General features: G+C 43.7%; 1 protein-coding gene across 4 annotated transcripts in view; it reads right to left on the reverse strand.

Moving 5' to 3' along the window:
- Positions 1 to 27,789, reverse strand: part of RBPMS (RNA binding protein, mRNA processing factor) — an 817,626-nt gene that overhangs the window by 300,389 nt on the left and 489,448 nt on the right. For all 4 annotated transcript variants that reach the window (XR_011280399.1, XR_011280398.1, XM_069626173.1 and 1 more), the window contains exon 5: positions 11,004 to 11,154. Coding sequence is in view for 2 of the 4 variants with exons in the window: in XM_069626173.1 (XP_069482274.1) it covers positions 11,004 to 11,154 (151 nt within the window). In the remaining 2 variants the exon portion in view is untranslated. The remainder of the gene's footprint in view (positions 1 to 11,003; positions 11,155 to 27,789) is intronic.

Here is a 27,789-nt window from a genome sequence, read left to right on the forward strand (position 1 = left end):
AATTCTGCTGTGAATTTGTGTCCCTGGTGCTGAGGTTGGGAGTGTATTGGGATCATTTAAGGTGAAGGGTCAGGATCTTGAAGCCGGTGTCATGTTGAGTTGTCTTTGCAATATGCCATTGGTTCCATTTATGTGATCAGCACATGCTGTTGGTTGTAGCATTTAAAATGTAACATAAACACACTGTTCGGGCTAATGTCCTTTCAACTGGATGTTAGGTAAGATTTTTATATTCATGATAAATCTTCCTGACCTGTGTCCACTCCATAACTATTTTACCTTGTCCCTAGGTGAAGGGGGATTTGTTTACTCTGTCACCTAGTCTTTTACTCTTTTTATGGGTGACCTTTTTATGTCCCTCCATAGTGTATGGTTGAAGTTATAGTTTCCTAAAACTTTTGAGGTTAGGCTGGGTTGCCCCTTTGAGCTCCCCTATTCATTTCTCTTTCCTATACTTGGGTGAACTCCAGTTCCCAAGAAGTAAAGAGGGATTTTCATCCCCTTTACAGTTTGTATAAGTGAGCCAGCACACCCCACCTTATGTGGAGTGCTGAGTGGATAGAGTGTATGCCCCAGCCCCTTTCTTACTTACCGGGTTACATTTTTTTACAAGAATGGCTGTGGTAGTGGTTTTACCTTTATGACTTTTAGGGCCTGATTCATGGAAGTGTTTTATAATGGTGCAATCTCATAGGTAAATGTTCCATGAATCAGGCCCTTAGTCTTTATTACCTGTAGACTGTAAATTCAGCCTTAGTAAGGCACAAAAGGGCCACCATTTTTCTAAAATGGTGGCCTCCTTCTTTGTTTGCCATTTCTAGTCTGCTTGTAGTTTCTGGAGTCTTCTCCTACAATTATAGGTGAGAATGACCTCAGTGGAAGTTGTGTCTTCGGCTAGAATCCATTGTAATCCTGGGCCAGGCTTCAGAGTGTCTGAGGAGGCAGGAAGCGAGGGAGGACTCCAAAACTATGCATCCCTTTGTCTTTCACATTGCCTGAAAGGAACTCAATCTCAGTGGGGTACTGACTGTCCTGATTGGACAGCCAGACTGCCACTTTCTGTAAACTGCACAGAGAGATTACAGAGGTTGTGCTGTCATTCGTGATACATTTTCCGAACCTAGAGGCTGCTGACAAATTGACCACTGGAGCTGAAACCGAAGAGGAAGATGAAGAAACGACAGCTGTAACTATTTCCAGCTATCAGAGAGCCTGCTGTGTATCCAGAGCCTGCTGTTACCCTTCCTTTCAAGCAACCTGGGGATCCCAAAAAGCTTGACCCTGACTCAGAGCCCGATGAGACCCACTAGACTCAATAAGACCTGCATCTTGACCCATCTCTTAGCATGCTGTGACCTTGCTGGGTTGCATTACCCCAATAGCCTCGGACCTTCGAGCCATTACGAAGTGTACATTCTTCTGAATTCCGAATCGTGCTGAAACTTTGGTGGCATCCTTCTGGACCTCCAGAGACTTAATTTGAATCCTTGAAGTCCCCTCACCATAGTTCTGGGCCAGATTAGCGATGAGAATCCGACCGGCGATATTCAGTCTTCTCCTGGCTCCTGAAAAGGGCGCCCAAACCACAGAACCACATCCAGCTGCAAAGAAACCTTTGCCTGGAGTGTTCCCCATTGATCCCTGCTGTAAATTGCCTTTCAGTGTCCTGTCTTCAGTCTTCACAGCAAGGAATTCATTGACTGGGCTTTTGGCTGCAGATCCTGAAAACATCCTACTGCAAATTATTTTTCTGTGCTGAGGTACTATGTTGGCTGAGTTAGTACTTACCCTAAGTCTTTTGTGATTGCTGTGAAGCTTTGGGGGTGATTCATGTGATTGGGAGTCCTTTAATTTAGTTTGCCCAGGCTCAATGCTGTGTCTTCTCTGAAGTCCCTGGATTCTAACTAACTCTAAAGTGAACTACTTACTTGTTTTGAAGAGACTTCCTCAGGAACTCTGACTTTTCCTGCAACTGAACCCTATCTCACCCTGCCTACAGCTGCCACCTAGACCACTAGGCTCCCTCTTCTGCCTCTGGGAGAACTCATGCAATAGACTAGGGAAGGACTGGATAAAAAAAAGGATTATGTCTTGAAAAGTATAACAAGTGTTAAAAAGTAACTTACTTGTGAAAGAGTTGGTTGGTAACTATCCCTCTGAAAAATGAGCAGTTACGAAAGTTCTTACTATCCTTTTAATGCTTTGTGCCCTTCTGAAAGCTATAGATTTGGTTATCTTACTCACATGTGAATTGGTTCCCCCACTTCCCAAAAGTAATGTTGTTGGCTTCACTTTATTATTTTGTCCAGAATATTAGTGTATACTTTTACCAACTGGGTCTTGCTTCCCATGGCCTGCTGTTTAGCCTGTCTAGAATAAGTCTGCCTTGGGTTTTACATACCTTGAATAGCTGTGTGCCATTCTGAATAAGTGCACTGTGGGGTTAGCTGACCTTGGTCTGCCTGCCACAATCCTAAAATAGTGTAAAGAGTTCCTGCTTACCTTAGTCTGTGTTCCACTGATCTGAAAAGCAACTGTGATAGTTTATTACACCATTAGGTCTTACTCCCCTAGTATAATTGAATTTTATCCTGAATATAGTTAGGGCTTTACTAACCTTGCTCTGCCTTGTGCCATCCTAAAATAAGTTAGAGAGTTATTCCATACCTCAATCTTGGTAATAGTTTATTACACCATTAGGTCTTACTCACCTGGCATAACCGAGGGTTATTCTGAATGTAGTTATATGTTCATACTGTTCCATGAATTTGTGTTTCACTATTCAGAAAAGTATCCAGGCAACAGGGTTGGTTTACTAGGTGATTCCTTAACTGAGTGTCCATGCATGACTAAGAGGGTCTATTACCCTTGAATTACTGACTGTATTCAAAAAGTAAACGTAACCTGGTTTTACTCCCCAAGAATAGCTGATTGTAATCATGAGTTGGTTTTTATAATTGTGCGTATATGTAATGTGATAGCACGTATTTACCCAGGATTCATCTTGGCCTACTTGTATTTAAATAAACCATTTATTTTTACAGTACATAGTGTATCAGTGTTTTTTGGACCATACATATACTACAATTTCTTTATACCAAGGTATAGCCCTCTCTCCCTCCTAATATAAGCCTGGCTGATCTGTCTACGCAACCAAATACTCTGGTGGTACAGCCTTATACTAAGAGTGGAGTTTTGTACTGTCTCAGTTGTATGGTTTTACTAAGCCCTTAGTTGAACTTCAGAAAAAACTGTCCTAACACTGGATATTACAGGGTTCATAAGGCAAGGTAGGCATGCAGTTTGCTGAGGTTTTTGGATGAGGTGCCTAGAAGCAAGGCGTTGCAGTAGTCCAACTTTGCTCCAATTGTAGCTCTGGCTATGTTTAGACAGTTTTTGGAGGAGAGGTATGGTTTGATCTTGGTGGTAAGTGCAGCTGATGAGGAGATGGCGTTGACTTGCCATGTCATAGAGAGGGCGGAGTCCAAGAAGATACCAAGGGTTTTAACCTCTGTCGAGGTGGTGATTACGGTGCTATCAATGCTGAAGGAACTGTATTGACTGTCTAGTTTATAGAGAATTTCTTTTGGGCCTACCATGAGGAGGTCTGTTTTGTCCCCGTTGAGGGATTGACCATTGGCTGCCATCCACGCCTGGATAAGGGCATAGGTTTTGTTGAGTGTGGCTGCATCCTGTTCATAGGAGCCTGAGAGGGGGAGGAGAACTTGGGTATCATCGGCAGAGTTGGTATATGCTATGCCGTGATCGTCTAGATCATTGAAGAAGGGTAGGGTAAAAATGTTTTATAGGGTGGGCGAGGTACAAGAGCCCTGGGGGACTCTACAGTGGATGGGAGTGTGGGTAGCACAGGCCTGTTCAGAAAATACTTTCATGAGTCTTCCTTCGAGGAGGAAGGTGACCCATGATGTGGCTTTCCGGGAGAAATGGGCAGCATCCTGCAGGTGTCTGCAAAGGATCTTGTGATCTACTAGATCAAAAGTTGCAGACAGATCCAGAAGCAGCGCTGGCTTACCTTTGTCCATAGTATCCCCTAACTGGTTTTAAGGATGGGAAGGGCACTCTCTGTACCGTGGCGAGGACGGGAACCTGATTGCCTCTTACCTAGTATGTTGTTGCATTCCAGAAAGTGTTGAATTTTCAAGTAGGCAGCTTTGTCCAATATCGTAAGCAAAAAAGGAACGGTGGTTATGGATCTGTAGTTATTTGGTGAGTCAGGATCAAGGGAGTTTTTTTTTTAGTAGTGGGCGAACCCACATCTCCTTGAGGGTTGGGAAGATGTTGCTTGTTGAGAATGAAGCATTGATCAAGGCTGTGAGGAATGGCGCTAGTGAGTCTGTGCAATCTTTAATGAGGGCAGAGGGGCAGATATCGCACCTGCATGGGGATGGCTTGATATGTTTCATGATGTCTAAGACTTTTGTTTCTGTTACTTCTCTGAAGAAGAAGGACTTTCTGTCTTTATTGTAGTGGTTAGAGAATGGGGCAGCGGGCGCTGGACTTAGGCATTGCATTATACTGGGAGTTGATTTTTTCCTGGAGGGTGTTGATTTGATTGAGCATGGCAGTTTGGATATTGTTGCACCATGTTTCATCTTTCAATAGCTCTTTCTGCTCTCCCTTTCTTTGCAGATCTGAGTAAACCCCCTTTCCCAGTGTCAGTCATTTGCCGCAGGACGAATGGGGTGGAGGACATGGTGAATTCAATCCAAGGACTCTGCTGTAGTCCCCCAATTTGAAAGTGTCACTTCTTAATGCATGATCGCAGGTACAGCATGCAGTTGAACTAGATGGCGGTATGGATGATTCAGAGTTGGATATATTAGCCATCACTGAAACGTGGCTACATGATGCTGCTGCGCATGTAGCTGCTTTTGCGACTCCTGAAGATTATAGCATGTCGAGATTACTGCATCCTGTCCCACAGGAGGTGGGGTGGCTCTTATTTATAGCGGCACACTTAAAATGCATATGGATCAAAATAAGTATGGATCATAACACCTTCATCTGCTTCCTTATATTCTATAGGCCCCTTCAAAAAACACTCTATTTGAAGAACAACCTTTGATCAGTGACATATCAAAATCGTCTGCGCACGTGGTTATCTTGGGTGACTTTAATTTGTGGGCCTCTAATGTGGATTTGGAGGCGGCCTCTTTGATCCTCTCCCTTGAGGCGATGGGCTTCACCCAACATGCTAACACTCCAACACATAAAGAGGGTAATACCATAGATTGGGCTCTCACACACAACATAAATATTTCCTCACTCATGTCCACTCCCTGCCCATGGTCAGATCACTTTTTGATTTCCTTCAGTTTACAGCTCCCTGCAAAGCCACAGCCCAGGCTAACCAAAAAGAGTAGGAATTTTAAAAACTGCAGGCTTTTTTGGACCTTGTTCGACCTAGATGTGCAAACCTTGCACCAACCTCTGACATACATGTATTAGTGGACCAATTTCAGCATATTACATCTGCAGTCATCAACACCTTGGCACAGGAGCAAGTGAAGATAATGTAAACAGAGGGTAAGAAAAACTCCTGGTTTTGTGATGAGGTCATCAAGTTTAGCAAGATTAAGCAGGCTTGCAAACAACCCTGCCGTAAAGAACAATGTCCTGACACTGAAAACGCTTATAAGAGGGCCGTATCTGATTACAAACAAGCTATTCTCTTGGCTAAACAGGCAGATTTCAATTCTAGAATAACCAATGCCAAATCAAGCTCAAGTGAACATTTTCTGATATTGACAGAGCTAGAAGGGAGAAAGGTATCAAATTTAGAAATTACAGAAAGTGATCCCTGGTGTCAGCACATCCAGGATGAATTAATGAGGATGTCAAGTACACAAAACGCTTTACTGCACAATGACAATGGACACTCACCTGCTTGTTGGAACGTCTGTTAAATGACATAATGAAAGCTTTCCACACCCCACTGTCCTCTGGCACCTTGGAGCTACTCATATGCTCAATGGAATTACCAATAATGATCTCAGACGCAAATAACCGGACAGACTCAAAGAATATGGCAAAGTACTACTTTATTGTCAGCTCAAATAAAGTAGGGTAATCTGACGAACAACAAACTGCAGTCCACGCACTGACACTTAGATTTTGTTTATACACAGGCTTTATACCTCGATATGCGTCATCTATGATGTCATCCTACATGGCAAACTGTAAAACCTATTGAAGAGCGGGATTGGTTAAGGGAACATATGCGCCTATATATCATATAACTATTAGTAATATCACTAGATGCCCCTAATCTGGTAGGCACGCCTTGAACCACCTCTAAATACGTTCAATACAGATTATAGCAGAATAACAGCAGCGGTTCGGCCTGTACAACATTGTATAGCATGGTGCTAAATGTGATTGGTTGGCATTCTCTCCCAACCTTGGACTTTTGGCTCGTTAGCAGCACCTAAGCAAAACAAAACACAGCTGGAGAGAACAACGTCAGACTACTACCTGATTGCCCAATTATTCCATAATCTTTCATCGGTCAGGCCCTGAGCTAAGACTTCTCCATTGTAGTTGACATTGCAGCCTGTTCTCTGCTCTGGGACTTTCAAGAGAGTGTAGGTACACCACTATCTTCATATACAGCTTTAATGAATAGCCCTGGTTTTCAAGTTCCGAATCAGATGTGAGTCGACCATGATTGTGTCCATTTTGACCTTTTGTTAAGTGCTATTTGATTCATTTAGGCTGGGTGTCATTACTCCTCTTGGCCTCTGGAGATTTGGTTGCTCGACCTCACATAAGCTTTTTGCATCCTTGACTGTCCAGTACCTGGTAATTCTTTGGTACACTGGTTTCTTCCTCGCTTAATCTAAGAGAAATATGTCATGGCTTATCCTCTTGACTCCCTTTGTGCCTTGCAATTATTCCTTGGTGTGGCATCCTTGATCCCAGGCCAATAAACTCTTTATTCCTCACTCAGAGCTGTTTTTCCAGCATCTCTTGACTCTGCAGCCCTCGTCTGTCTCTGAGGTAGCTTGATTGGTTTCAACACGAGTCTGGTGTCCATCTTTTTCTCATGGCTTCAGTTACATTATAATTTCTTCTGCAGCAAGCCTCTATATGTCTCATCTAATTGCATTTCTGTGTATGTACATTCACTTTGCCTCTACTCACTTATTTCTTTGGTGCACATTATTTCTTTATATTTGATTACATGTTTCTATTGTTAATTGTTACTTCAGTTCCATCTTCATTCTATAAGTATTTGCATATCGTTTGAGTGCATCTTCGTGTCTTTCCTTCATGACTTCACCCTGCCCTCGTCCGATTTCACTTATAGTTCTTCGATGTGCAATGATGTGTCCAAACATCCTTCCACCCTTTCAGTGCAAGGGCACATTCTATTCGATTGTCTGAGTGCATATCGTCTCTCATACACTCGATGTGGTATGGGGACAATACCTGATGTCCCACATAGCGCTCTTCTCCTGCTGTTTCAATATAATGGAGGTGATGGGGCAGGGAGCTAGGGATGACATATCCACCTGCTCCTCCTCACCAAACATATCCCTGATATATACCTACAGTGCCCTGAGTAGAGCCTGGCGAAGAAAACCTAATCTGAGGACAGGATATCAGCAAAGATGGCATGATCTCGAAGAACTGCAGATAAGGAGTCCTGACGTCCCCCATCGGAAGAATGATCTGGTGGCGCTCGGACAGTAAGGAAAGTAAATACTCAGAGTGAACAAATACTTGTAACGGCTCGCAAAGGCAGAGCGAGCACAAGTGAGGGACCTGATGTCCTGTGGAGAATGTATTAGGTAAGTGAAAGGTCGAAAATTAAGGAAGTAAACTGCTGGGTAAAATAAAATAATCAAACACGAATAGGCAGGAGCTGGAGGCTTTTAATACACTCAGTATAAACAATATAATTGAAATTATACTAATGGACAAAGATTGTGTAGCACTACAAGACAAAGCCAGAAATCACCCACTTAGTGAATGCATGTCAGAGGGCAGCATATTGCTATGGAGCAACACGTGGGTTGCATACCACTCTATATGCAAGGGCACTTCTCCAAGCCTGGATGAAGGCTGCACAAATACAAGCACCTTTTTTTCACAGCCCTAGACATGCTGATTGGATTGGTACCGTTTTCAAACTAGATCCCAGAGCTTACAAGTTTTTGACAAATAACTTAATTATTGTCCTACCATCGTAGAATATTATGTACACACAATATATCTTGTCAATGTCAAGTATCAGTATAATTTTACAGTCTGATTTTTGCCAAACACAGTTCTAGATATTTTGCTTTCAAAACATTTTTAATTAGTAAAGATCTTTTTTTTTTAATTCCCAGACCATTTGTTCCCCCCCACGCCTTGTCTAGACACATCAATTTCTAGAGCATATGTTATCATGACATGTAACATGTTTCGACTAACATAGGACTCCATGGGATGGCATTGCCCAAATCTGCCACCATTAGTACCGGTGCCAGTGATTCAGGCATTTATCTGCCAGTAGGGTTCAGATCTACCACCAGGTCAGGCCTGCCAGTAGATCAGAGCCCCTACGGGCTGACTTGTGGTTGGCCGATTCGGTAAAGTGCTGCTACACGGAAATACCTGCACTTCAGTACCGTACCAGCCACCCCATAATGAGCCCAAATGTTTGAAAGCAATGATGTCCACCCATGCCACGTCCCAATGGGCTGTGCTTCAAAAACACCTATGGGTTCTCCAAGCACACAAAGCTATTGCCTTACCATCGGCTAACGTCAAGAAAACAGAAAGGTAATCTTGCACTGCTCCCTCTGCTCCTACTAACCAAGCCCAGCCCATTCTCTTGCAGGTCCCAAAGCATTAAGAGGCCACGAAAATGGCAGCAGTTGAGCTACGGAAAACCTAAGAACACAACATAACATGCTTGTGAGGTCATGAGCAATACATTTGGCTGTAACAAGGCAACGTAGGTACCTTCACTGCCTCCTAGTGTGTGTTTTCAGCTTTTGCTTGGTGACCCTAATGTCCTCTAACCTAACAAATTTAGGAGAACCTTTTTGGTCTGGCGTCAGGGTTGGGCCCATTGAATCTGCCCAGGTAAAAGGTAGAGGTGAAAGACACATAGAACCTATGAGGAGGATTGCTGTTTTCAATTCATTCAGGCAGAGTCAGTTTTGTTGCATCCACTGTTTTTTTATTTTTAATTGATTTAGTGCCTTTTCCTCACATTGATTTGTGCTACACAAATAGGACGGTCATGGCCGGCCCTCAGACTATATCCCAGTTTCATGTGTATCTGCATATCATCAGCATGCATGTAGTGCCTGTGTTACGCGTATATAGGGTTCGGGTGAGAAGGGCCATGTGTATGGGATGGGGATCTGCTTTCCATGATTAAATAGTAAGGGATGATCACTAGGCAGGTAACATGCATGTCCTCTGATTTTTATATGAATTTGTACATTTTTTAAAGGTCTACTGTAGGAACGCTACCGCAGAGGAAGGGACCTAGGTTGCCTTGAAAACTTGTAAAACAGAACATGTGTTAGTCAAATAAAGGTGTCATCGCTTATTTTTAGTGCTAGTTTGCTTTTTAAGAAAAAAACATACTGCACCTTTTCCAAGACACAGTTTAGACAACTATTTTCCCGGACTAGTCAGTTGTCTCCCAGTAGACTAGGAAAGGGAACAAATGTACTCCTGTCCTTTGGGTATTCGGACCCCTTATGGAGACTTGAGTTTCCAAGGACCTCCGGCCCATCTCTGCTACTGGGGTCTCAGACCCAGGCCTCCTCCCACCCCCCTGGCACTGAGTACACCTTTTTCGACCAAGAGTTGCAATCAATCTTTTAGAACTGCTTATTTTAACAACGTCGTGGTCAGATTTACATGCTTTGGCGTAAGTGTTTGCCCAAAGTAGTTAAATGTGTGTCAGGCTTTGTGAACTGTTCATAAACCAGATTTTGAAAAGAAATAAGCCTCTGTTTTGACAGTAGCAACTATGATATAATGAGGTATGCTGGCTTGTGCAAGTCTGTGGTGTATTCAGTTGTTTATTGCCAGGCCTATGCCAAGTGACTGGATATCCAATTGCTAGGACTTCAGGACTGATTAATAACTGTAATTTCAGAAAATATTGCAACTCCCCTTACACATCTTCCTTGTTCTGTTGGACACTAATCGCATGTTAAAAATGGTCTCGCTTTCAGAAACAAGCACTAGGATTAGGGGTGGTCTCCAGACTTTGCAAGTAGTGGCACACAAGATATTCCCAGCTGGATCCTGCCAATCAGATGCTGACTTTTACATTTGATGAGGTCTGATGGCCCAATCACAGCCTCATGTAAGCTGCAGAGCTTGGACAGAAGGGTTCAATCCTCACCAAGTTCACTGACAAAAGTACCAGATGCAAAAGCCAATCATGCAATAACTGTTAAGGATTGGTGCTGGGTTTCAAAGGATATGGAAGGTAATGTATATTTCTTAAAAATCTGTTGGTTTTTATTGAAAAGGCAAAGTAATAAACAATGTAAACATCCAAAGGAGCGATTTGTTTCGTAAATTGATATTGATATTTTATTTATATCGCGCTCGTACACAGGTGTTTCAGAGCGCGACATGGCAAGGGAGGGTAACAATGGAGAACAGAAATAATGATCTTACTAGACCAGGTGACATTGAGAACGCGCAAGTGCGTGGGCGAGGAAAATTAAGACAGTACCAAATTGAAAGTAAGTTCAAATGCCATATGGTTAGAGGATTTATATGAGTATTATTGTAGCAGAGGATGTTTAGTTTCTCCTAAATGGTAAGGATACCCAACTAATGCATACCAGTAGGGCTTACTTGTTCCTGCTTAATGGACCAGGGCTGTTTGTTCATGCAGAGGTGCCCCAGAGAAAGCTTACTTAAAAACCTGCTGAAATGTAAAAGCAGCTTGCCGCGACTTGCCTGGGCTTTCAATCCACAACGTAATGGCATGCTACTGAAGAAAGACTTACATTGATCCCTGCTGATGAACTGAGGTACAGCGTTCAGTTGAAGAGTGCTTGGATTGGGGGTTCCCACTAGCTTGTTCTTGGCCATCTTTGTGTTTGCCTTGGCGAACTCTAGCCGCAGAGTTTGCGGAATTTCAGGATCAAATCGAATTCCCTGCAAAAGGCAAAAAACCATGTTGCTAGTGCAGTAAATGGTGGTGATACATGCAAACAAGGAGGAACACACGGAGGCAGGTTGCTGAAGAAATGGAGGCCCATATCTATCTAAACGGCACTTTTCATGTCAACGATAGCTGCTATAGACCTTACCTTGTTGCTGGCTTCCCACAGGTGTTGACCCAAATCGTATCCCCCGGTGTGTATAGACTTTTAACAATCCTATAATCTTGCTGCCTGCCACCTGACTGGCAGAACATTTTGTAAATTCACCACTGAGGAAACCAGTATAAATTTTACAGCAAGCTTTTACATTTACCACGTTTTCAATATTGGTGTCTGTAATTTCAATTTTCTTTGGGCAGTCTTAAGGTCAACTATGTGCAGAGTTCAATACCCTCATCGCTGGTATGCATTCTGAATGCTAAACGCAAATGGAGGCCCAGCTTCTTCTTGGCAGACTCTTAGGTTGCGGCCACAGATGTGAACAAGAAGAATTTACTTACTGTTATTGATGGTTAGCTCGATTACAGATGTATTGTATAGATTTGCAACCGTTAGCTCTCCAGATATTTTGGACTACAACTACCATCAGTCTTGGTCAGCATAGTCAATTGTGCGGGACCATGAGAGTCCTAGTTCAAAGATTCTGAAGAGCCGCATGTTGCAGGCACTTGGTAGAGATCCTGTCTCGGACTAGGGACAGTTTGAGGAATGTAATAAAATCAAAAATGTTCACGCATCATCTGACACCTTTGCCAGTACAATCATGCATGTGTTGCCCCACACTTCTCTCTCTTACTCCTCTGCATATAAAAGTGTGGATTGAAGTTTTGCTCAAAGGCTAGCCAAAGTGGCCTGCAGCTCAGGTGTTGCGGTCAAGGCAGAGGTGTGCGAAAATAGCCCTTTATTAAAGTCAAATGTAACAAAATGTGTCACATTCCTTAATATAGAGTTTGGTGGATCATATGCCACCAAATTAAGTTTGGAGCATTCAAAACGTGTGTTTAATATATAAATATCTTTATCTAGGGCATAAAGCCCTTGATTATTCCTATTCCGGAAAATATTTAGATGTATTTGACACCCTCTAGTGTAAAGGAAGACCCAGGGAAGATGAAAGTAAGAGGAACGATCCTTAACACTTTAAGAGTTAATGACATATGCCAAAAATGTTAATCAGAAGTTAGTTAAGGAACGAGATATCACTTTCCTAATTTCTGCTTTTTCGGCCTGAGAACAAAACAGATGATTGAGTAGCCAATTGAATGTGTAAATCTAGGCCCAGCCAGGTGAGGGTGGGAATCAGGGAGACATTCAATGCAAAAATGTTTTTATTGTGATTTTAAGAATACTTTTGAGCCTCCACAACTGCCAGTCATAATGTAAAGAGAGTGAAATATATGTAAATCGATGACTACCTGGCTCATATTTTGGAAAGTTCCTCAAAAATGATTGACTTCCACATAGGCATCCATGGTATGTTTGGTAAAGTTTGCCCTGTGCATGCTAGAATGTTTGGCTTCTAAATCTATTGATAATCACAATGTCTGTAGGATTCAAAATTGTGTTGCATTATGCATGTCTCAAATGCTGTTATCTTTGACCTTTTAAGGGGAGATCTAAGCTTGAAATACTCTTTTGTTCCCAGATACACAGGTCTGCATCCTTTGGCTCTGCAGATGTTTTAGAGGATACCGCCCAAAAGCCCTAGCTAGGATAGTCAGTGGTGAGATGTTGGGGGATTAGTATGCAACACATCTAGAGGCTGAAAGGTTGCATACCCATCATCAGTACATGTCCAGAAGTGCTGTGAGTGGGCGCAGCAATCTGAGGATTGAAAGCCTCCTCACATGACATGCCAGCTTTCTCACATTTGAGGGGAGCTTGGGCACTTTTGTAATTCGTAGCTAAAGTTATGCTACTCAGCAGGGGAGTTGCTAGGTCTGGAAAAGACCCGGGGCTAAGCTGATGTCAGAACTGTTGGGACTGGGGGCTAGCTAGTCTGTTGGCTGTAGCTCCTGAGATTCTATCAGGGGCTACAACCAAAAGATCAGGGGCTATAGCCCCCTTAGCCCTCCCTAGCAACGCCCCTGCTACTCAGAGAAGCCTAGCCTTCATAAAATGGCTGTCACCCTCAGGAACATTGACACACGAAACAAACGCAGGCCTCCAGTGGATTGCTTACACAAAAACAAGTCAAGCCGAGGCGACATAGTGAAGTTGTTTGTCTATTTTCAAACACAATATAGCTGTCCACAGATCCTCTTTAAATCTCAGAAATCTTTTTTTTATTCTGATGACCATCTTAAAAAGTATCTGCTTTTCCTTCACAACACGTTGCCATGTTACTCTCGTTACTCCTACTTGTGTGTACACATTTATTTCCGCGTTTACCATTTTGAATGGATGACATGTTACCTTAAACACATATCCTCTGTAATTGCTTCAATATTTGTTTGCAATTTTCCTGTCTCCACGGTTGGTCTTCATTCATATTCCCTAAATGAGCAGCTGCAAATGAGAACTTCTCCCACTCCCACTCACGTCACTTTCGAGTTGTACGTTTTTGCATTTTGTAAGCTACGATGACTTTTTAGCTTTAGCTTCACTGGAGATTAGAAGCAGGTATGGGTTGCTCTTGGGTGATGCATATTTTGCAGTGCTCATGTGCTGATGCCCAAAGGTAAGCAGCGCTCTTGTGATTGGTGCCTCTGGCCCTATATACATTGCTCTTGTTCATCGACTTGGCTGTTGGTCTGAAGCTGTAACATTGAACTTAAAGGCAAATATACAATCAGTATTCTGTGCTTCTGCTTTCTTTCATATTTATAGAGGGAGGAGCAGGAGCAGCAGCCTCTCAATGCACAGGCTCTGGCCCTCAAGCATACCTGAACAACTGCTCAGTAACAGCTATCCGGGATCCTTTTTTCTCTTCTTAACATGATCTTTTACATTATATTATATTTTGTTCAATTCTGGCGACTGCGCCTCACCTTTCATATCAGATCCCCTTTCTTGACATCATGAACGTGTTGCCAGGGATGTCATTTCACCAAAAAAGCCTGGGGTAGCGCAAGTGACATCACATGACCCTTGACCTCTGAAGACAACACAGGAAGTGCTGTCATTTGACCACACCCCCAAGTGGTATCCCGGGAAGTGATGGCACATGACCTTTCACCCCTTTACAAAGCAGGAAGTGGCATCACATAGTATTGTTCCACAGTAGACTAAGAAAAATATGTTTACAATATCACTGTAATATGATATATATTTCATACAAGAATGGATCACCATATTGAGGGTTAATATCAGTGTGCATAGGCCCATGTTACCAAATTACTGTGAATGTAAGCAGACGTCCAACACAACAACCTGGACTATTTTACATTACTCTGGCGCTTAACTGTAAACAGACAGAGCATCTTGAAGAGGCCTAAACCCCAAAGCACAGACATCCAGTGCCTGCCAAGTGTCTGGCCACAGAATGTAAACAGCAAATGACCAACCAGAAAAACTATGGTCTGGAGGGTTGCCCAGAGCTGTGGCAGTGGTTATTAATGATTTGAAACCTTCCAGCCATCACCTTTCTGTTTTGCTTATTTGGTAAGTAACCCACAGTATATTTTGTTAGATGGGATATAGAGGAGAAGGGTGTGTTGCAGGTCATAGTAATTGCAGGGTTTTTTGTTTAATTTTAAAATGTAAACAGCAGCAGCAGCAGCTCCGTGACATCACCCCTAGAAAAGGCCCATTTTATTATTTGCTTTGGTCCTTTATATTTTGCTTAGTGCCAGCCTCCTCCAGCTTCAAAGCACTGGAACAGGATCTGAACCCATGATGCACTGCGTTCTCTTGATCCCAAAGCAAGTGCATTGCCCATGAGCTATCCTTCCAAATGTATATTTTTTGCTTGAGGGAGCAACAGATGGTTTGGTTCAAAGCCGAAGGGCAACTTCATGTAAATTAATTATCTCACCTTGCGTCTACCTACATTGTGCCTGTGATGCAGGTCTGGTAGATCTGGGGCAGGTCACACAGTACCCAGGCAGGATTGGAGGCAGACGCCACCGGAGCACACTCATCACTACTGGGAAGTGTTGCTAGGGGGTGTCTGAAGATATTTCGGTTTAACTTGTGCTTTCCCTCCCTTTTGTTGAATTGCTAGAGTGCCATTTGTAGTTGGTTTTCACTGTGATGTTTTGCTCAGTTTTCACTCTACCACAAACTTGTCTACAATTGAATAGGGAGTTGTATTTACTTTTCCTTGACTGAATTTTACCTTACTTTACCAATTGTGATTATGTGTTGATTTAGAAGTGTATAAAATAAATATATATTCTCTTTTTGATACAAAGCTTTGGTCAGTGTTTCCTTGCTCCATAGTGCTGTACTGCCTATTGTATAAACCCTGAATACTGCTCATATCCCTCTTGAGATAAGTCTGACTGCTCAGCCACAGCTACAAACTAAATCTTTGTGGTACAGACTGATACCAAAGGGGATTTATTGCTCTCACCTGTAGTCCTAATCTCGTGTAGTGCTCCCTAAGGGAACTGCACAGGATTCTGCCTAACAACCCCTGACAACCCCTAAATTATGTCCCTGGTGGTAGGGGTTTGCTGGGTTAAAAGCTTGAATGCTGCTTGTCTATCTGAGTGCATTAGCTGTGTCCGTACTGCAGGTGTTGGGAAACATGGGCTATGCTCCATCCTTGACATCATCCTCCTTGTCGATGACTCACATTTTTCTCCCCGAGTCCAATCATATTGATGTCGAGGGCAGCATCTTAAATATGTATGTCTGTGCATGTAAGGCCACTGTTGTGGGCAGGCCTACAAAAGGGGGCATGCATAGGCGAGTGTTTCCTTGCAGGGTGGCAGCCTGTGTTTATAAAGCTGCCCTCTCAGTTCCCCATTCCTATTTTCCTCACTGGTCAAGGCTCATGATTTAGTCTGCATCGTTTTATGAACCTCTTCAAATCTGGTTGTGCAAGAGCTGCATTTGCCTGTGGTGTTTTAACAAGGGGTGTGTTTATTTCTGTACACAGAGATCATTGAGGAGTATTTTGCAGTAGATTTATCTCAGAAAATACTGAATTGCTTCTCCTTTTTACAAGGAGATTTGTTTTTAGAACATCATTTTTAATTGGTTAGTCTAATCCATACATTATATATTACGTATATGTTTGGATATCTGAATATACAAACATACACTATGAATAGATGTTATATTAATTTATGAATCTATGAATATGTGCTACATGGCTCCTTTCTAGAGACATAAAACGCGTTTTGAATGCTGTTTTACGTATAATATTGAGATCGTTGCTATTGTGCGAAACAAAAAATGTAATTATTCTTAAAATACAATGAGATCACACTTTAACACCATTCAGTGATAGAATACGAAGCTAAGAACCTCTGGGTCATCTTCGACTCCACACTCTCCTTTTCTTCTCACATCTCTGACGTCTCTAAGAAGTCAAACTACCAACTGCACCTCCTCAGAGGTATTCTTTCTTTCCTCTCCTTCCCCCAGAAGCTCACTGTCTCTAGAGCTCTGGTTCTCTTTAGGCTGGACCACTGCAACAGCCTCTTTCTAAATCTGCCTGCTTCTACTCTCAGCCTTCTGCAACTCATTCTGAACAGGACTGCAAGACTTGGCCTTGGGCTCAAGCCCAGGGATCATATCTCTCCAGCGCTGAAATCTCTGCATTGGCTCCCAGTGGCTGCAAAGATTAAGTTCAAGACCATCTGCATTGTACACAAGGCCTTCTGGGGCCTGGGTCCTCAATACCTCCAACTGTCTCTTTGTAAATACTTTCCTACTCAAGCTCTTCGCTCGTCCACCTCCAACTCCCTCAGGGTCAGTCGCTTCTCCAAGCAACGAGTTGGTGATAGATCTCTTTTTTCGGCTGGGGCCTCCCTCTGCAACAGCCTCCCTTCCTCTCTGAAACTCGTGGAGAACCATCTCCGGTTCCAGAAGCACCTCAAGACCTTCTTCTTTGCTTCTGCCTTCTCTGTTCCTCTCCCCTGCTGATTTCCTGTCTGATACTGCACTGGTCACCTGGCTACCCTCTGATTTCGGGCACAGGTCCCTACCCGTCCAGTTGCACACCCCCACTTCCTCCCAGCAACCCTTGCATTTGGGTCTGTATCTGTAACCCTACAGTCCCCCTAGCTGCACTTTTGGACACCTGCTGTTTGCACTTACCCTTGCACCTGCCACCTGCTGTCCGCACTTCTTGTTATTGTTTTGATCCCATGTACAGCACTGCCCCCTCCCATTTCGCCTGACACGTTTTCCCTCCTCTCTCCCCTGCACTTGCGTGATCTCAATGTCACTTGGCCTAGTAAGATTGTTGTCCCACTCCTCCCTCTGTTCCCCCTTCCTTGCCTCGTCACGCCTTGAAACACTTGCGTATAGGCACGTTACAAATGCCATATCATATCATCATATCATATCAATAAATAGTACGAATGATTCTCAATGAACAATTATCTAATGGTACCACTGAGGAAATATTTTGCATAGGTTGTTGGTCTTGGTGCCATACTGGGGAAAGTGGCATAGGTCAGGGTGAGCTTCTCTGACACAACACTGTCTCAGGCCACTTCCCCTCCTGTGTGATAATTTTCTTTTGCGTAAAGAGCTGGGCGTTCACGCACACTCACAATGAATGTGTTTCTCACCCCTGATTAAATCAATTTTGATAAATGAAAAATGCATTGCATGACGCTACTTGCATTCATGGGTCAAAGCCTTATTTGGTGCCTATGCCCTTCTTTGCCTGAACATCCATCATTTGCAGAGCTTGGGGAGCAATCCAAGTTCCTCACCATTTTGCTCTCGTAGTTTTACATTTTCTTATATGCCCAATGTGTTTACTAGATGACCCTGGAGGTCGTGCATGAATTTGCATTTAGTTATTTATATAATTGTAATCCTGTACTGACTTCAAAAGAGTAAATGCAGGTACGGATATGTAAATACCCTTAATCTTAAATACTATAGAGAGCAGCTGCCTCATGATACTCAAGACACATCAGACCCTAAGATTATCTGTTTTAGATATACTTATCCTGCATTGAAATACAAGACTTGAATGTATGTTTAAAGTGCACAGGGAAACACCTGACCTAGACCTACACGCGTTTACTCCCATTACCCGTGCCCTGGGACTTAGCAGGCAACTTGCCAAATACCTTAGAGAGAAACCTTGAAACACTTGTGTATAGGCGCGTTATAAATGCCATATCATATCAATGCAGCCCACCTTCCACAGCCGGATGTGTTCATCGTGTCTGGGTGTACATTAAAATGGTGTGATCTGCAGTCAGCCTTCAGTGTGCCCAGAGTCTTTGCTGCAAAGTTACCTCTATGCAGCAGAGGTGCTTTATCTTGAGAAACGTAAGCAATTGAGGGCCGCGCCGCTAGTAAAACAGGAATCCCTGTGGCCTCACCCTGCTGGTACTGTGCATGCCAGTGGCGTGGGTTGCAGGGGCACCCGGGCCCTGCTATGCCACTGCCCGCCCTCCAGCCTATGAGCTGCTAGTTAAATAATAAAAAAAGGAAATGTAAAAAGAAATATTTTTAAAACATGTTTTTATTTTTATATAGGGGTCGCACGGAGACCACAGGGGTCCCTAATTTGCATATGCACTCTGTAGCATGTTTAGAAAACTCCTGAGTTGCTCCTCTCAGAGGGTCATTGACCGTAGTCTGGCATTTGGTTGATGGGAATTTCATACGTGAGGCGGCCTACCCATTGGCCACATTTAATGACTCTATGAACTTTGCATTATAGTAAATGTAAGAGCATGAGTTTGAAGTTTGCATTTGACAGAGCATAAGACTGGCTGTGCAGTGGCAAGTAAGAATGAGGCATGTTCCAGTTAAAACTGAGTGGGCCTGCAATTTTCCAGCTATTTTTCCCCATGTCATTTTCCAGCATCTCCTTGAGGCGCCAAAAAAAGAAGTCGTTTTAATAAGGGTTACAGTTGCATGATAGCACCAGGAGGGTCAAGATAAAGCTTTAGGCTGAGGTGCACAGGATGGTCCAGATTCCACATTTTGAGGGTTTGTTCTTTTATTTGCAGGGTCCCTCTGCCTCCTGTGCCTGGTGCGTCTATAATGGTATAGCTTCATGTGCCTACCCACCTGGAAACCTCGTAGCAGGCTGCACGTCAACTTAACCCGGAACTGGAGCAGCTGGTCCTAGTCCCCAGAGTGGATGCAGCAGTGCACATAGTTATGCAGACCGACTTCACTAGCTCACCCCATGACGCGGATCCTTCGTGTGGCTGCCCCTTTACTGCCCACATGGTCACAGGCAGGAACGGGCCTCACAGTTGTTCCACATCAGAGTGTCTTTCCTGGCCCCAGACTCACCCCCTCACATCACACAAGTGGGATATTGCCCCTTGTGCCTACAGGTGGCATCTGCGGGTTGCTGCACACCTATATGTATGTGTGTGTAGATGTGTATATTCCTGTGCGCATGTATATGCATGCATGTGTGTGAGCCTGCATGAGTGTGTGTTTGCCTCAGTGAGAGGAAGAGAGAGAGAGGTGTATTTGTGTTTGTGTGTGGCTTATTAGTTTAGACCTGGAAGTATGATTTCTGAACCTGAGGATGTAATCTCGCATAGGTACAGGATTAGAGTAAAGGGACGTATAGGGCTGCACCTGGGCCCATGATGTCAGTGCATACATACAGTGACAGCCAAGTCTATGATGGCAGTAGGTGGCCATAAAGCTGCATCTGGGTGCGTGATGGAAGGGCATTGTGATATGGGGCTGCCTGTGTGCATATGCGGAGTGCAGCTTAGCACAAACAAGGTTTATAATGGAGTCCCATGGGCTTGAGGAATTACATCTAGGCATTTGAGGCCACACCTGGTTTTATAGTGTCTGCAGCTGGGCAGGATCCCTCAAGTGGGTATAGGATGTCAGGTCATGCCCCTTACTCTTTTAGGGTAGTTATACATATCTGAAAGCACTTTGCACAAAAAGTGGCAGATAATGGCGCGTCAAGGGTCTGTGATGAGTACCACTTACTTAAAGGAAGGGGTTGCTTCATTGTAGAAATTATCTCACTGCACAGGCTTTTATGAGTGGAAGGGATGTGTAGTCCTTCTATGAAATGTAAGTGATTTCTTACTGTTCAGATTTCCATAGATAATTAGTTCCATATTGGGCTCCTTATGCTGTGAGGGACACTCCTCTATCCCAGAGTGTGGGTTATGACATTGTACAGCACCCACTGTGAGCCTTGGAATCACTGATGCTTATGAATTGATAATATAGCAATTTGGTCGAGGTCCTTATGGATAAGAAGCAAGACCCTTCATCATGCGTTGTGGCCTAGACATTGCAATGGAACATGGTGAGGCGACGCAGCATCCATTAGGACAAAGGATCTGAGCTTAGTGGCAAAGGTGGAACTTGAATTAAATAGGATGCAGATGCTTTGATGGACAAAAGCACATACAACAAGCACATTGAATCTTGGAATCAATCGATTGATGACATTTCACTAATATGACGAGTAAATGAGGTGGAGTTAGTTACTTATATTGAATTCTGAACAACGAAGAATTCGGAAATACCTCAAGTCAATTTTGTGTTAAACAGAAATTGCATTTCTAGACTGAACATTTTACATATCCAATAAAAATATTGTAACATATTTACATTCAAATTTACATTCAACAACCACTGAAGGGAACTCAATATTGCATTCACACATTAGTCATCACTGAAATGTAATCAAGAACATTCCCAAAAGGAAATATATTAGAGCCAAGAGATTTTGCAGTCGAATACAACAGTATGTATTAAAGACAAAGAAAATCACCAACAGATTTATTGAGAGAGAGGTGACAAGAAGGATCTGTCCCTTCTGCAATGAGCAGAATAAAATATAAAGATCGCAAGTGAGACTACACGCTGCACAGACGAGTATGGTGTGTGGCACAATAATCTTTGAATAATCAATTTGTTATCAATATTCTTAGAAAACACATGCCTATACTGAAAGGTGCCCATGTCATCTCACTCTACCTACACAAATATTCCAGATGGATTCATTAAAAGGCACCAACCATTCCAGATAAAGTAAGTCCATTTCACTTCAAAGAAAATAAACATAAAATAAGAGCCTGACTAGATCAGGACCTTAAAGGTTTTTTAAAATGTAGCACCACAGTGTATGTCAACATGCAACAGACAGCATCTGACTTCTAACAACCAACAATTTTATAGTAAATATGTAAGAATGTATTAATTTTAAAAGCGTTTATGCAAATGATGCTATCAATTGTACATGTGGCAAGAACTACATAGGTAATACCAAATGGCAACTGAGGAGAAGAATTATGGAACTGTAAATACCAAATTCATGTAATTGTCATGTTTCTTTGCCTCAGCAAGACTTAAACCCATTGCCCATGTTATAGCATTATGTCCATGTTAAACCAACTGCTTTTGTGTCCGCACACGAGGCCCAGGGTTTTCGCCTGGAACAGATATTACTCAAAGGCTTAGGAATTTCCCTCTGTTTTCCTTTCCTGTAAAGGCTACATAAATAATATCTGTTAAAACTCTTGCACTTCACGTCCTGTCTAAAGCTGCCGTGCGAGTCAGCATGCATTCATTGACCCTGGGGTCTCCTCTATGAATGATGATTGCTAGCATCCGCACTCTTTCCCGAAACATAAGCATAAAGCGTATCTATATTCGGAGCTGTTATTCTCTGGGATATGTGGGAAGGGGAACTTGTGTTAGAGCTCGTGCGTCATTCTGTAAAAGATATGTCCTGCTATTGTCCAGCAGCCCATGAATGGATATTATTATCACTACCGCGGCAAGATATGTGTAGTTTGCAAATTCCCCACTGTGTCAAATGTGATGAATTAGCTTGTTTTTACGACCATGCATGTTAAAGATTACACGTGCATCCTGAAGGATATTTGGACTTGCTTAGATATGAGTAATGACCATTTGCAATGTCCGGCCTTTGTAAAATGTCACCGCAAGGGCTGGAATAACAGCTAAAAGTGTTTTGGCAGGAAACTGTATGTCAGGACGTGCCTGGGCTTTGCGCCAGTCATAAGACTCAATGTAAACGTTTTCCTATAAAGAGCCTGCTCACTGTAATGTTAGTAGCTCACTCTAGATAGCATCCCTATGGTGTATCTTGCAGTCAGCCCTTCCGCTGAAGTTTTGCATTGCAATAAATGATTGTTGAACTCACTTACTACTGTGTTTATTGATGGAGACCTCCGCCTGGTGAATTTTAGCATTGACTGATTGGCGTCCCTGGACTGGCGGACCTTGCGGATGCAGTCCATCGCTTTGATGTGTGCCTTCCATTGAGCTCCCGTCTCCGGTGGACGACTTAACTGGGCCCAAACACTATCGCACTTTTGAATGCAAACAGCGCGGTCCTCCCTTGAGATGGAGATCAAGAAGAAGGAGAGAACGACTGCTCTGCCAAGGACCAGACGAACCAGACAGAGGGGAGGTCTCCTTGGTGTGGTGAGTGCATTTTGTGTCTGCAGAAAGTATTGGTGGATGGTAAGCCACATTGGTATCAGTTTTATGGTACGTATTATTTTGATTGTAGTAAGGATATTGTAATTAATAATGGGGAATTTGTGCGATAGAAATAAGAATGAGGAGCCTATGCATGTGCCTGCTGAAGGCACTCCATGTTACACTATGTTAACCAATTATGGGTTGGGGGCGGTACAATTTTGTAAAAACTGGGAGGAATACACAAAGAAGTCCATTCAATTTAAATGGCCCAAAGCAGGCACTTTTTGTATACCCATAATCGAAAATCTTGAATTAGTGCTACTAAAAAGAAGGGTTCGCCCGGCCCAGCATGATGCTATTCGCCAGTGGCGAACAGGAGCGATAAAGCAGAAAATGTCCCAAGATAAAAAGGATAGGAAAAAGCAAAAAAAGACCTTACAGGAGAAGGCATGTGAATTAGATAACAAAGAGTTTGAACACTGGCTAGATGTAGAGGATCGGGCTGCATTGATAAAATTCAGTAAAGGCATGTACCTACTCCTCCCCAAGCCAGAGAAAGAGATAGTCAGCCTTGACAGCGAGGCTGATCAGGATACAATCAGATTGACAGAGAACCTTTTGCGATTAACAACACCTGTCAGACCCCAGCCTAACGGCACGCACCTTGCCCCGACTGCACCCCCTCCCCCTGAAAACCCACCCCCATATGGTACCCAGACTGGTACTATGGACCCAAATGGTGTCGAGGAGCAGGAAGTAGGGCGCTTGTCTAGACAGGGGCCCTTCTTCCCCCCGGTTGAATATGCAAAATTAGAGCGCATGGCACAACAAGTGTTTGATAACCCGACCTCAGGGATAAAACAAAGGTTATATACCTGCCAAAAGAAGGAATTTCGACAGGTAATGAAAATGCATTGTGACCTTCTTCATGCATGGCTGAGGAATGAGGCAAAACGCCAGTGGCCCGTGGGTTTGTTTGATATTTATAAGGCCATTGACACTGAGAAAGATCGGGCAACTCTGTGGCACCAGTATGACCAAATCATTGACGAGGTAACAAAAGTTATGAAAGATTATGATGATCAGTTAAAAGAGGAAGAAGAGGAACGTTGTAGAAGAGAGCAGTCTTTGCATGATGCCAAACCGACGGGAAAGGCGTTGGTTAAAAGGATATATGATGAAAAGGAGCCATGGAAGGTGGGATATTGGACGGATCTATTTACCACCCATAGCAAGGCAACCCGACTGGTATGCTTGCAAGAGCTTTTGAACAAAATGGGATCAGAATGTGAAACAGGAGGGCGGGAGGATGTTTGCAAAAAGGTGAGAGAGTGCCAGGCTGAATTGAAAACGTATAAACCGAACTGGGAAGCGGAGGATCTTAGGACGGGTAGATTGTTCAAAGAATTATTGGAAGTGTTTCTCCCAGGGGCCCAGCGGGTCCAAGTAATGGCACCACTGAGGGAATGTGCGCCCATTGTTACAGCAGCCCACGATCCAAGTGACAAGACCCTCACGGTAACCAAAACATATGTCTATGTACCCCTCACTAGAGCAGAACTGTTCAGTATAATAAAAAGCACCCCAGACCCTAGGACCAATGCCGCGGGATTCTACAAAGAGTTGAGAGCGCTATTTAAAATGTGTACCGTGACTCTGCAGGACATTGATCATGTAATGTCCGCTGTGACCCCGGCTGATGTATGGGAACCTTTTAGATCTCGGGACCCCCCTGGGCATGCCATCAATTGGACAGAGTTAGAGAAACAGGATACAGACCGGAAACCAACTGACCCCATTCCAGAGGACCTAAAAATGCTAGGGATAAGAATATTAAGGGCACTGAGTAGCGTGTTGCCAGAGGTGGATGTGAATGTAGAAAAAATGGATGCAGTTATACAAGGCCCTGCAGAAACAGTTGGGGACTATTTTCTGAAATTTGAAAATGCATTCAAGGCACACAGCGGCCAGTCTGTTAGCAACCCCACGGGTCAGAGATATTTCGCCATGGGCTTTGTGAAGGGTTTACGAAAAGGAATTAAGAAACCACTTAAATTGGGCGAGAGTACTTGGCAGGCAAGCACCCCATCCCAGATCCTAGAGATGGCTAAATATTACGAGCGACAGGAAGAGGAAGAAATGGAAGGTAAGAAACAGGCAGATAGGAATCTAAAAAATAAGATGCTAATGCAACAATTGGTGCAACCACCTTACAGTAAACCAAAGGGCCAGAAACCCCAGGTAAGAAACCCTACAGGTTACACTACGCAATGGACACCCCTGCGAATAGACCAATGCTCATTTTGCAAGCAGACGGGACATTGGAAAAATGAGTGTCCCATATTGATGGCGCGGAATGGTCAACCGGCGGGTGGGAGAGGAAGGGGCCGAGGTGGACCCCCCGCGGGACCACCTCAAGGCCAGGGAAGGTTTGTAAACCCCGAAAATAATGTATTCTCAAACAGCGCAGCGCAGCGACAAATGGTTAGAGTGGATGGCAATGAGTTTGTGGAGGATGAACTCTAAGTGGAATGATGTTCTTTGATAACACAGCAGCAATGAGTTGAAACGCCCCTAGTGAACCTGAGGAGATGGTGTCTGTTCCTATAGACCAGAAAGGACCGTATGTTAAATTGCAGATAGGACAGCACCCCACCGTTACATGCTTGGTCGATACCGGAGCAGGTAACAGCTCGGTTGACGCCAAGGCCGTCCCCTCAGTTCCACTATCGGGTGAAAACAAAGTTTCCGTAGGGTTTGGTGGGGAACCCATATGTACTCCAGTGTCCCAGAGAGTTGAGACGTCTATATGTGGAGTGAAATTGACTAACAAATGGTTATTTACCTACAGGTGCCCCGAGAATCTCCTTGGGTTGGATCTTTTGAACGCTTTAAATGCAACTATCTATTGTTCCCCAACAGGCGTTCGTATGACCATATGTAAATCCAAAATTGGTGGTTGTTATTTGGTTGAACCATTGCCACCAGAGTTACAGGAACTGCCCGCAGAGCTTTGGGCTGCTGGTAGTAATGATGTAGGTGTTTTGAACATTCCCCCTGTTGTGATCAAGGTAAAACATGGGGTCCCTCTACCCCGAACCCCTCAGTACAAAATATCTCCAGAAGGGGAAGCAGCATTGGTAAGGATTGTACAGGATCTAATGCGACTTGGGGTTGTTGAAGAGTGTGATGACAGCCCATGTAACTCCCCGATTCTCCCGGTTCATAAGAAAGGAGATGAAGTGACCCCGTATAGATTTGTCATTGATTTTAGGAGAATTAATAAGGTTGTGGACCCCAGGTATCCAGTTGTCCCCAGTGTAACAAGTATTCTCACTATGGTCCCTCCCACGGCCACTCACTTTAGTGTCGTGGATTTAAAAAACGCCTTTTTCTCGATACCTATAGCTGAAGAATCTAGATACCTCTTCTCCTTTGTATTAGCACAGCGACAATACAGGTTTTGTCGAGCACCCCAAGGTTACACAGAGAGCCTGGCTATTTTTAGCCAAGCACTAAAACAGCAGTTGGATGAAATTCTGTTACCCTCTGGTGTGATGCTCATACAATATGTGGATGATATTCTCATTTGTGGAGATACTGAATTAAGTTGTAAAGAAGGTACCCTGATTGTGTTACAGCATTTGGCATACCATGGCCACAAAGTGTTGCTTAAGAAAATGCAGTATGTACAGTCCAAGGTTGATTATTTGGGATATGTCCTCACTGCAGAGGGTCGATCACTGTCACCTGAGAGGGTACGGTTAATACAGGAAATGACCTATCCCAATACCTTTAAAGAATTGAGACGACTGTTAGGTATTACCTCATATTGCCGTCATTGGGTCCCAGAGTTCTCCCTGATAGCTAAGCCCCTGTTACAATGTTTGAAAACGGAAAAGGATCAGACACCCTTCACTTGCATGCAAGAAATGAGAGAAGCCTGCGATGCTCTGAAAAGCGCATTGTGCAGTGCCCCAGGGCTCGGGACACCCAATTACGGCAAGCCTTTTACTCTTTTTGTACATGAACAGCAAGGTTGTGCCCTATCTGTATTGACACAGGAACAAAATGGAAGGCAAAGGCCTTGTGCTTATTTTTCTGGCACCTTGGATAGCGTGGCTGCAGCGCTTCCCCCATGTATGCAATCAGTTGCTGCAGCAGCAGTAGCTCTTAAGCAAAGCGCTGGTTTAGTGTTGGGAACTTCCGTCATTGTAAGAGTTCCCCATGCTGTGGCTGTATTGCTCAATAGAACTCAGACTCAGCACCTCACAGCTGCCCGCTTAACGCAATATGAACTGACATTGTTTGCACCAAATGTAACTATCATGAGATGTAATACTTTGAACCCGGCTTCCCTTTTGCCCTTGCCGAGCGGGAAGGGAGATCAAGACATGCATGATTGCCTTATACGCACTGATGAACAGACCCGAGGTAGGGTCGATCTGAGTGACCTTCCCCTAGAGGGAGGTGATGGGATTCTATTTTGTGATGGCTCATGTTACAAACTGGAAAGTGGGGAGACAGTGGCTGGGTACGCAATAACAACTGAAAGTGAAATTGTCCATATGGAACGCATACCCGAGTTATCAGCGCAAGCTGCAGAATTAAGGGCATTAACAAAGGCTCTGGAATTAAGTAAAGATTTAGCTGTGACCATCTACACGGATTCAGCTTATGCACATGGCGTGGCCTTTAATTTTGGTCTACTGTGGAAAGAGCGAGGGTTTCTTACCTCGCATGGAACAAAAATAAAACATGGCAATTTGATAAACAAACTATTAGCGGCATTGGCTGAACCCGCCCAGGTGGCTATAGTGAAATGCTCCGCCCATAAAAAGGTGGTAGATTTTGTGGGGCAGGGGAACGATTTAGCAGACCAGGTGGCTAAATATGCTGCAGAACACTGTAAATTGCCTGTTCCAGAGTGTAACATGCTGCAAAGGAATGTGGAAGGGAAAGGGGATGAGGGCGGTTTGGAAAAGGGCCCTGAGGAGATAGTAAAGGACATTCAAAAGGAAGCGGCAGATTGCGAAATTAAAGTTTGGACTAAAGACAGTAACAATGGACAAACTCCTAAAGGGGT

This window comes from Ambystoma mexicanum, chromosome 6p, assembly GCF_040938575.1.
Source record: "Ambystoma mexicanum isolate Mex_15411 chromosome 6p, UKY_AmexF1_1, whole genome shotgun sequence".
NCBI classification, from domain to species: domain Eukaryota; kingdom Metazoa; phylum Chordata; class Amphibia; order Caudata; family Ambystomatidae; genus Ambystoma; species Ambystoma mexicanum.